At 34.9% G+C, this 12,453-nt stretch overlaps 1 protein-coding gene across 13 annotated transcripts in view; it reads right to left on the minus strand.

Moving 5' to 3' along the window:
- BIRC6 (baculoviral IAP repeat containing 6) overlaps nt 1-12,453 on the minus strand; it is a 226,981-nt gene that overhangs the window by 138,890 nt on the left and 75,638 nt on the right. For 8 of the 13 annotated variants that reach the window (XR_006781730.2, XM_045809116.2, XM_045809112.2 and 5 more), the window contains one exon: nt 7,569-7,715. Coding sequence is in view for 12 of the 13 variants with exons in the window: in XM_045809116.2 (XP_045665072.2) it covers nt 7,569-7,715 (147 nt within the window). In the remaining variant the exon portion in view is untranslated. Of the gene's footprint in view, nt 1-126; nt 202-7,568; nt 7,716-12,453 lie in introns of all 13 variants that reach the window. The other 5 variants (XM_087863741.1, XM_045809113.2, XM_045809115.2 and 2 more) reach the window with 2 other exon arrangements.

Here is a 12,453-nt window from a genome sequence, read left to right on the forward strand (position 1 = left end):
CAATTAAAAGTGTCCTCAACTTAAAAAAAATACACACTTATTACAGAACAGCCATAGGACACCTCATTTAATATTTAAGAATCCAACTACACAAGCATGGTCAAAGAAAGAGCAATCATAACACACATAAGCTATGTGCCCCAAAATGAAATCCATCCACTTCATCAAATGGTCCACTAAAGAAACAGCTATTAATTCCAACTCTAGGGGTGCCCAGGTAGCTCAGCAGTTGGGCATCTGCCTTTGGCCCAGGTCATGATCCCAGGGTCGTGGAACGAGCCCCGTGTTGGGCTCCCCACTCAGCGGGGAGTCTGCTTCTCCCACTGCCCGTGGCCCTCCTTGTGCTCTCTTACTCTCACTCTGCGCGCTCTCTCTTTCTCAAATAAATAAAAATCTTTAAAAAAAAAAAATCCAATTCTAGAGGGATAATTATTAGACTTACTGAAGCACTGATACTGTACTTGTACTTTTTTGGGTAATTAAAGTAATTTTCAATATTAACCATGTGGAGGTTAGCCCTTTACTTTAAATCCAATGCTTGAATAATACTTATGGGAAAACGAATTAAGTCACCAGAAACATATAAGAGACAGGAACAATCCAAAAGAAATAAGTCATCCTACTACCACAAAATTTTTAAATCTTTTGCCCAGTCTGAGTTTTCAATATCTTCTTCTATTATTATACTAAGGGTCTCAAAAACAAGATATAAAGATAATAGAGATGAGAATAAAATAAAAATGACTATGACCACCATTTCTATTCAGTATCATGCAAGAAGTCCTAGAAAGCACAAGAGAGCAAGAAAAAGAACTAAAGGGGCGCCTGGGTGGCACAGCGGTTAAGCGTCTGCCTTCGGCTCAGGGCGCGATCCCGGCGTTATGGGATCGAGCCCCACGTCAGGCTCCTCTGCTGTGAGCCTGCTTCTTCCTCTCCCACTCCCCCTGCTTGTGTTCCCTCTCTCGCTGGCTGTCTCTATCTCTGTCGAATAAATAAATAAAATCTTTAAAAAAAAAAAAAAAAGAAAAAAAAAGAAAAAGAACTAAAACATATAATGACTAGGAAAACACTAAAGTAAAACTCTTAACAGAGGCCATGATTGTGTCTATAAAAAGTCTTTAAGAATCCACAAACCATTACAATTAGTAAGCTAATATAGCAGTATCATCACATATGAGATTAATATACACAAATCAATTTTATTTCCATACACCAGCAACCAAAAAAAATGGAAATAAAATTAAGAAAAAATCACTTACTTTTTAAAAAATCAAATACCTAGGGATTAGTCTAAAAAAGATGTGCAAAACGTCAACATGGAAAACTAAAAAACATCTCCCAGAGTAACTGAAGACCTAAATATACTAAATATACCATGTTAATGAAATAAATGGCTTAATATTAATATACCAATTTTCCTGAACTGATCTGTATTCAAATTCTAAAAATAGGAAAAAAAGTAAGCTTTTTGGTGTATAAATTGCCAAGCTGATTCTAAAAATTAAATGGAAATACAAAGATTTAATGTACAACACCCTGACGACAATTAATAATGTTGTATTACACACCTAGTTGCTAAGAGTAGTCTTAAATGTTATCTCCATTGAAAAGAACTGGTAATTACATAACAGGACAGAGGTATTAGCTAATGCTATGGTGGTAATCATTTTATAATATATAAATGTATCAAACCAATACATTGTACACCTTAAATTTGCTCAATATTATATGTCAATTACATCTCAATAACGCTGGGGAAAAATGGAAATAAAAAAAGACACAGAATCTTTAAGAAAAACTAGGAAAAAAATGGTGGATTCCACTTCTAAGTATATACTCAAGAACTGAAAACACAAAAAGGTACACAAATATGCTGCATGGTAGTATTTTTCTTAACAGACAAAAAGAAGTAACAACCCAAATGCCTGTTAACATCTCAGCAGATAAACAAAAGGAGGTACATACAAGTTGTTTTAAAAGTGGTATATCCACACAATGGAATGCTATTCAGTTATAAAAAGGGATACATACTAAATGGATGAAACATGAAAACATTATATTAAGTGAAAGAAGCCAGACAAAAGGACCACAAACTATGCTTTCACATTTATATCAAATGTATGGGGTAGGCAAATCCATAGAAAACAACATAGATCAGTGATAGCTAGGCAATGGAGGGGAAAGGGAAACTGGGAGTGACTGCTAATGACTATGAAATCTCTTTGTGGAGTAATGGAAATATTCTGGAATTACAATGATGATGACTTCACAACAAGCTTTATATCAATTGTTAAAATCTACCAAAAAAGAAGGAAAAAAAAATCTGATGGATGTATACTATCAGATTTCAAGGATTAATACAAAGTTACAATAATTAAGACAATAGGGGCGCCTGGGTGGCACAGCGGTTAAGCGTCTGCCTTCGGCTCAGGGCGTGATCCCGGCGATCTGGGATCGAGCCCCACATCAGGCTCCTCCGCTATGAGCCTGCTTCTTCCTCTCCCACTCCCCCTGCTTGTGTTCCCTCTCTCGCTGGCTGCCTCTATCTCTGTCAAATAAATAAATAAAATCTTTACAAAAAAAAAAAGACAATTAGGTACTGGCATAGGGCTAGACAAATTGAACAATGGAACAAAAAGAGACCTGTGTCAACAGCAGAGACATGATTTCTAACAGAGGTAACACTGCAGTAGAGAGGAAAAAGGGTATTTTTGTTCCATAAATCATTACATAGAAGACAGAATTAGTAAAGGAAGATGAATTAGGAAAAAATACCAATACATAGTAATAGGAGAGATTAAACTGAGAATTCTATCATTTATACTGATGAAGTGTAACACACATGGAATTGCTATGGTGGTAATCATTCTGTAATATATAAATGCATCAAACCAATAAATTATAGACTTTAAACACAGATGAAATTGGAAATACAAAAAGAGAGAAGACAGAAAACAAGCCAGAAACAATGGTTGCACAGTTAATGGCTGAGATCGTTCTAAAGCTGATGGAAGGTATCAAGTAAGGATTCAGGACGACCTATGAATCCTGAGCAGGATAAATACAAATGTAACTGCATACAGCAACATCACAGAAAATTGCTAAAAAAGGGATGGGAGTGAGGGATGCCTGGGTGGCTCAGTCAGTTAAGCGTCTACCTTTCGCTCAGGTCATGATCTCAGGGTCCTGGGATCAAGTCCCACACCGAGCTCCTGCTCAGCAGGGAGCCTGCTTCTCCCTGTCTTCCCTTGCCACTTCCCCTGCTTGTGTGTGCATGCCCTCTCTCTCTCTGATAAAATAAATAAATAAACAAAATTAAATAAATAAATAAATCCTTTAAAATTAAAAAGGTGGGGGCAAAGAGAGGAAGAGAATATGAATGAATCTCAAAAACACCTTGACAACTGACAGTGACCTTAAAAGCGGAATTATAAGACCAAGAAGTAATGTCTAACACAGTGTAAAAGATTATCTTTAAATCACTATGAGAAATAATAATTCTATACTTCCAAGAATAAAGAGGACACCTCTAAACCTAATAAGCCAAATGTAAAATTTATTGTTATGATATTCAGATAAATTTAATTATGTATGGAAAACAGACCATAACATGGAACTGATTATGCTAATTTATTTGGTTATGATAAAAATGCATCCGGATTAATTATAGTTTAAATGAATATGATTAAAAATGGCATCAGTTATTATAGAGAATATCCACATTGTTTAAGGTTATATATTTTATATATATGTATGTGTATGTGTATATATATATATATGGAAAAAAGATATAATATCTAGGATTCCTTTTGGATTACTTCAACAAAGAAAAAGAAGAGATAAAAGAAATGTGAAAAATATCAGTAATATTGGAATCTGGATAATGACTGTGTGGCCTGTTCATCTAATTATTCTTTTTTTTTTTTTTTTTTTTAAAGATTTTATTTATTCGACAGAGAAAGACAGCCAGCGAGAGAGGGAACACAAGCAGGGGGAGTGGGAGAGGAAGAAGCAGCTCATAGCGGAAGAGCCTGATGTGGGACTCGATCCCGTAATGCCGGGATCACGCCCTGAGCTGAAGGCAGACGATTAACCGCTGTGCCACCCAGGCGCCCCACTCATCTAATTATTCTTAAAAATTTGAAAATTTTCCCCCAAAAGCTAAGCTTATTCATCATCAGTAGACAAGAACAAAAAGAGACCTCACAGTTTACTTTTCAAACAAAGAAAATCATACTTGATTTCAGTTCAAAAGCAAAGAAAGAGAAAGAGAGGAATGAATTAAATTATGAGATAAATTCAAATGAATACTGAATATAAAAAACTCTAGGGGCGCCTGGGTGGCACAGCGGTTAAGCGTCTGCCTTCGGCTCAGGGCGTGATCCCGGCGTTATGGGATCGAGCCCCACGTCGGGCTCCTCCGCTATGAGTCTGCTTCTTCCTCTCCCACTCCCCCTGCTTGTGTTCCCTCTCTCACTGGCTGTCTCTATCTCTGTCGAATAAATTTAAAAAATCTTTAAAAAAAAAAAAACAAAAAACTCTAATAATGTATTTGGGAATAAAAACACATAAGGTATATAACCACAAAACCATACAAATCAGGAAGGTGACAAATGTTCTAGATATTTGCACTGTATAGTACAAAAAGCAGTTGGACTTCTGAATATCAAGGGTATGTGTATATATATTGTATCTCTGGGATAAATGCTAAAAATAGTAAAAAAGGAGAAAAACAGCCCCATAAAAATATAATCAGCCAAAAACAGAAGAGAAGAACATCTAACTGGCAAAAAGAGAAATCTAATACTTGTATATTAAAAACATAGCAGATTTAAATACAGATACATCAGTAATTACATTAAATGTAAATAAATACTCCAACTGAAAGACAAAGTATCAGACCGGATTAAAAAAAGCCTCTTACGAAAGAATACTTCAAAGTAAAAAGAAGGAAAAATATGTATCATACAAATAGTAACCAAAAGAAAGATGATGGAAAGTATATAAATGTCAAACACAGTAACCTTGTAAAAAATAGCTAGCAAAGATAAAGACATACTTCCCAATGATGAAAGATTAAATTCGCAAGAAAGATACAAGCATTTTAAACTTGTATGGTTAATTTCAGAATACATAAAATAAAGACTGATGAAACTCAAACAGCCACCTCCACAGGTGTAGCGACAAGAATTTAACATACTGATCGTATGAACTAAAAGAAACCAAGGAGTTAATAAAGACAGAGGAACACAAATAGCAAATTTGCCCAAACGGATAGAGTACACTTCACCAACAAGTGCGGAGCAAACATTATTGTCATGTATTCATGGAAATTTATAAAAACTGATCCTCTACAATTCCCAACACAGTGTGCAAGACTGACAGAGTAATTTCTGACCCTATAGCAATTTAAATAAAAATCAATAGCAAGATAACTAGAAAATCATCATACATTTGGAAATTAAAAAGTACATTTCTCTAAAGTTGAATATATGGAAAACCTATGAAACAGCAAAACAACGTCTACATTCATATCCAAGAAAACCGTATATCCAGTAGCACTAAAAGCATCACAACAGAACAACCCAAATATCAATCAATAGTACGCTAATCAATAGTAGACACATAAATTTTGTTTTATTCAAATAACAGAATCTTAAGTAGCAATGAAAAAGAACCAAGTAACTACATGCACTGATATAGATGAATTTAACAATCATAACACTAAACAGAGGGCAAACCAAAAAATACATAAAAGCAATTTTATATTATAAAGGCTCTATTCAACCAGTGATCTGAAACACATAATTGATTATACAATGAAACAAACAAAAACCAAGAAATGATTACTCTACAAGTTAGGACAATGTTTACCTTTTAGAGAACGAGAGAGAAATAAGTGGAAAGGGACATGAAGATACTTTTTAGAGTGCTGGATATATTATTTCTTGACTTGGCGGTCACATGGACAGTTTGTTTTGTCATAAATTGCTGGTCATACAATGGTTTTCTGCATTTTTTCATAAGAGCATCATATTTCACAATTAACATGTTACCAAAAAAAAGTAAATAATAAGTTGAGAGACTAGTTACCTTTTAGCACCTTATGACCACTAGTCAAGACTTTGCCCTAACATTTAATAAAAATCCCTCTGCTGGTGGTGGTTTCAGTGTGGGCGAAATACAGATATGAGTGCTTGTACAGGCACACCATCTTTGGAAATTAAAGAAACTGGTTCCATTGCTTGCTTTACAGGAGAGGAAAGGGAGTGTGAAGGAATACTTCTCTTTTTCAAACCTACTCTTACATCTGTTATAAAATTTTATATCTTCTAAAAGCATTACTTACTCAAACACATGAATTTTAGACCCTTAATTTCAAAACAGTTCCAAGAAAGAGTCTGATTTATAACAAAAAAGTTCTCTGAAAGTTCAATTTCTTGTCATGCATTTTTCTATTCCAGTGTACATGTATGTCTCTACAAAATGACTATAACAATCCAAGAAAGCAAACACAAAATTTCATCCTTTTGTACATCCTATATAAGAGAAATATTAGATTTCAATTGAAAACTCTCATGTAAATTACACAAGCCAAGGATTTCACTTAATGGTTACTTCCACGATTAGAAGATATAAGATGATTCTGAAAAAGAAGGCGCTTGAAGACTGAAAATTTCGTTCTAAAACGCTTCTTAAGATTAAATTTTTTGTAGCTTCTCAAGCAAACTGTTTTTACTTTCCGTTAAACTGTTGAAGAAAACAAAAAGAAATCCACGAAACACAAAACCACCAACAGCAGAATTCATTCAAGACAATATTCAAACTCTTCTGTGACTGTAAAATAAAGATAAAACCATATCCAATGTTTTTGATTATAAAAATTTCAATTATTTGCAGCAAGACAGAATTATAAATACTGATTCTACGATGTGAAGGAAAAAAAAATCACAGAAAAGAAGGTATATTTAAAAACAAGAATTCCCATTGATTTTTTAAAATACCAACAATATGACATAATTTAACACATTCAAATATTGGTTCATATATCTGAAGGTGCTTTAAAGTATCTGGAAAAAAATATTCCCTCTTCACTCTTCTCAATATATATTATATATTATATTATATACTGTGAGCTTTAAATATACTGTGAGCTTTAAATGCAAGAAATAACATTATGATGCCCAAACTACACATTAAGACTGGCCAACAGGTGAGGAGAGTTGAGGCTGGGTAAGGGAAATGTAGTCTATCGTACTTTCCCCTTTACTTTTGTTATGTTTGATATTTTCCAAATTAAAGGGCTTCTAAAAATGCACACACACAAAAACAAATGGATTTAAGATAGTGTTTGAGAAAGTAGAAAAAAAAAAACTATGAACTGACACAGAAAAATATGGAAAACTATTAATGCTTTTTCCCTCCTATTAAAAAGTTTCTATTCAACATGACACCAAAGGAACTTACATATAATATAAACGGGTATTTAAGTACTTATATATCACTCTGTTTTTACTTCAGCATAAAACGTATGATAGAAAGAGTGAATAATAAAAGAAGGTATATACCAGTAAACGTACTTGCATCATCCCTTTCTATTCTGGTGCCATCACTAGTTGACACACAAGTAAAGTGCAGGGGTTCAACTTCTAGAAGTCCAGTGAGAGATGTGAAACTACCTTCGGCAGCTGTGCAACTACTGACCTTTCCATTTCCTGTTAAAGAGACAAGTTTTGTGCTATGTAAATTAATTTTCAAAAGGCGATAGTCATATGGAAAATTATAGCTGCTACTCCAATTTCAGTTAGAGAAGATACATAAACACACAACCATTATACAGTGCTTCCACAATGGACATGGGATTAAGAAAACTCACAAACAGAAGATATTTGTTTCCATGTTGCAAAAGCAGAGTTGCATAAAAGCAACCCAGTGACCACTCACGTTAATATGAAACAGTAACAAGTGATTTAGATTTTAAATGAGGAAAAAATAATGAACCAGCTACTAATATTAGCGATTACACGATGTTAAGAATGCATAAAATCAGAATACATTCTTTCACACTGACTGTATAAATATGACACTAAGTAAAAACTAAAGAAACATTCTAAAATATTATCAAGATTTATCTGTAAATATATCTTTGTATTTTGTATATTTTATCAATTTTAGAATGAGGCCTATTACTTTATAATCATAAAAATACATCTGACACTTAAGCAATGCTGACGTTGGGGGTGCCAACCCAGCACACAGTCAAAAATCCATATATGGGGCACCTGGGTGGCTCAGTCATTAAGCATCTGCCCTCAGCTCACGTCATGATCCGACGGTCCTGGGATCGAGCCCCGCATCAGGCTCCCTGCTCAACGGGAAGCCTGCTTCTCCCTCTCTCACTCCCCCTCCTTGTGTTCCCTCTCTTGCTGTCTCTCTCTGTGTCAAATAAATAAATAAAATCTTAAAACACACACACACACACACACACATAACTTTTGACTCCCCCAAAACTTAACTACTTTTATCCTACTGTCGACCAGAAGCCTTATAGATAACATAGTTGATTAACATATAGTTTTCATGTTTTATATATTATATACTGTATTCTTACAATAAAGTAACCTAGAGAAAAGAAAATGTTAATAAGAAAATCATAAGGAAGTGAAAATACATCTACAGTACTGTACTCTATTTATTGAAAACAATTCCACATATAAGTGGACTGCACAGTTCAAACGCATGTTGTTGAAGGGTCAACTTTAGTTTAAGTTAGCATATGTAGTTAAAAAAAATTAAAATAATTCACATGATCACAATTATGTGAACCATAAAACCACAGCAAGAAGACAAGACAGAAGAACACAAAACAATTAAAAGTGTTATGTGGTATAGGGGAAAAGGGTTATTTTCAGTATTGTCCAAATTTTCTGGAATTAGCACTGCTTTAAACAGAATTCTTTAACAGACAAAATTAAACAGAAACCAAGGATGGAAAGGATGGGGAGATACAAAAACTATCAACATCTGAAGGACTAAACCAAATGCAAGACCAAATTATCATAAACCTGTTCTCCAACATTTTGTCAGTGCACATCATAGGACCTGACACTTGTTAAAAAAAAACACACACTTGGGGCTCCTGGGTGGCACAGCGGTTAAACGTCTGCCTTCGGCTCAGGGCATGATCCCGGCGTTATGGGATCGAGCCCCACATCAGGCTCCTCTGCTATGAGCCTGCTTCTTCCTCTCCCACTTCCCCTGCTTGTGTTCCCTCTCTCGCTGGCTGTCTCTATCTCTGTCGAATAAATAAATAAAATCTTAAAAAAAAAAAAAAACACAAAACTATTTATTGAGCACTTAATACTAGACATGAGAAATACATGAGAAAAGGACAGGACCCAGTTCTCATTAAATACCTACTCTGTGTTACAGATTACTGGGCACTAAACAACTAATCATACAACTGAACTTTTAAAAAAAAGCACTTACCCTATGATCTAGCATTTGGGCACAAGGTATTTACCCAAAGAATACAAAAATACTAATTCAAAGGGATACACACATCCCAATGTCTACAGCAGATTATCTACAATAGACAAATTATAGAAAGATCCCAAATGTCCATCGACTGATGAAGGGATTACGAAGACAATGGAATATTATTCAGCCTGAAAAAAGAAATCTTGCCATTTGCAATGACACGGATGGAGCTAGAGAGTATTATGTTAAGTGAAGTCAGTCAGAGAAAGACAAATACCATGATTTCACTGATGTGGAATTTAAGAAACAAAGCAAATGATCATAGGGGAAAAAAAAGAGGCAAACCAAGAAACACACTCTAAGAAAACAAACTGAGGGTTACCATATGGGAGGTGGGGGGGGGTTGGGTTAAACAGGTGTTGGGGATCAAGAAGGGTGATGAGTCACTAAACTGTACATCTGAAACTAATATTACACTGTATGTTGACTAATTGGAATTTAAATAAACACTAAAAAAAAAAAAGTGCTGTTTTAATTAAAAGAAGTTTCAAGGACAAATGAGTCCAGGGGAAATCAGTCTAAGTCAAGGAGTAATAAAATACTTTCATGATGAGGAGATGAGATTTATGGGAAGAATGACATTTTTATGTATTTATTCCAGGCAGGGGAAACCTGGCAAAAGAAACAACATAAGTGAAATCTCTCCAGTAGGAAAAAATATGGCACATTAGAGGAACTAAAGGAGCAAGGAGGCTGGAGGAACATTTCTCAATCCAAACACCTCTCTATCTTTAAACTGATTAAGAACTGTTAAAGAACATTCATCTATGTTGGTTGTGGATGGATGGATGGATGGATGGATGGATGGATGGATGGATGGATAGATAGACAGAGATAGATACTCATCCTAGCAGAAATCTTAGGATAAGAATATTTTAAACATTAACTCATGTAGTAGTAATAAATTCATTAGATATAAACAGCATACTCTGATGAATAATAACTGTCTTCAGACAAAAATAACTTTATGAGAGGGGCAATGTTTTACATTTTTGCAAAACTCTTTAAAATCTGGCTTATCAAAGAGGGTAGTTTATTGTCCTATCTGTCTCCACATTCAGTATGTTGCAGGATGTTGTTTTGGTAGACCTTTATAAAAAAAAAATGTTGGAAAAGGAATATTTTTAATAGTCTTATATATTCAAAAACTTTGGCAAGTGGTATTTTTTTTTGAAGATTATTTGCCATGTGGTGTGTTAAATCTCTCTCTCTTTTTTTTTTAAAGTAGGCTCCACGCAGTTCAAGCCACTGCAAGGCTTGAACTCACAACACAGAGATCAAGACCAGAGCTGAGACCAAGAGTCAGATGCTTAACTGCCTGAACCATCCAGGCATCCCTGGTCTCTGACATCTTACTGATGCCCTTCTCAAACTCTAGAGCGTGTTAACTGGACTTCCTGTATTTTTAAGAAATCTCTTACCCACTTGGAAAATACTGGTTGACTACTATATACATACGTTAACACATTTCATTATATATATAGATATAGACATTATATATATATATATATATATATATATATCAAAAAATGACATTCAGTAATATCAACATAGGCTATCAGAAAAGTTGTTATATACCGAGAAGCTGTCAAGCTCACTGGATGATGTAAGTTTTCCAAAACTCTAATTTTTGCTTAAAAGCTCTTTTAACACTGGCAAAAAATACTATCAACTGGATGGAAACTGATAGTTCTTTTCTATTCATTTTTTAAAAAATACCTACCAATCAAGTGCGAATGAACATATTTTGCAAATCAGTCATTCTTTTAATAAAAACGGTGTTCCATAAAATAAGCAACTAGTTCAGCTTGTAACTCAAACTGCCCGAGTATTTCCTTAAAACAACCGTGGTACTTCAGTATGCAGCCAAAGTGCTTTGTGCCTATTTCCCATTTCATCACAGAATAAACATGAGTATCGACAGTTTCAAAACTTAATAAAATTAACAACTTTTACTGCCTCATCAGGGACATTTTTAATGAAACTGGCATATTTTTTATTGCAAGGGCAGAGTAGAGAACATCATGCTTTTGCACAATTAGTATAAATGTCTATGCAGTGAAAAAGGCAAATAATATTGTTCTATCACAAAGACAGTTGACCCACGGATTCCCTGAAAGTTGTCTCAGGGACCCTGAGCAGGTCTACATACCACACTTTGAGAATCACTGGACCAGAGAGAGTTGACTAACAGAGGCAATGGTATTAGATTAGGTGGCAAGGGAAAGAGAGCCAGATCATAAGAGATTTTATATGCTGAAACAAAGACTTTGGACTGCAGAGTAACGGAAAGACATGAAAAATATTTTAAGGAGAGAGGTAAAGTGACCAGGTTTGCATCCAAAAACAATCACACTCATTGCAACGTGGAGAATGTACTCAAGTGAGGCAGGACCAGTTAGAACACTATTACTGTAGTCCAGATTCAAGATGACTGGCTTTCCTGTAATCATGTGATCATGGGAGGTAAGAGAATAGCTTTGAAATACATGATGGTATAAAAAGATATAACAGAATCTGTTGACAGCCTCAATGTGGAGGCTGAGCAGGAGGTATCAAGTATGACATTCAGATTTCTGATTTGTGCCAGTGATGCCATTAACTGAGAAAAGGAACACTGCACAAGGTTTAATGGTGAGAAATAAAATGCAACATTCAGATGGAGACTTATGTCACGATTTCTAAGTCCCTTCTCTTTACTAAGTGTGCTGCTCTCGTGTGCTTAACTCCCTGGCCGGACCTGAGCTTTATGGTCTTTTCCTTACGTTCTCTCCATAATGAAATCTCCTTCTCTCCTAAGTATACAGAAGGCATCTATATATCTAGTTCTAACCTCTCCTCTGAGGTCCACTCATAAATTGACGTGTCACTTGAACAGAGAGATCAGCATAAAGTAGTCAGAGCCTAAGTCAT

This window comes from Ursus americanus, chromosome 7 (genome assembly GCF_024610735.1).
Source record: "Ursus americanus isolate L20-20 chromosome 7, mUrsAme1.1.p, whole genome shotgun sequence".
Classification (NCBI taxonomy): domain Eukaryota; kingdom Metazoa; phylum Chordata; class Mammalia; order Carnivora; family Ursidae; genus Ursus; species Ursus americanus.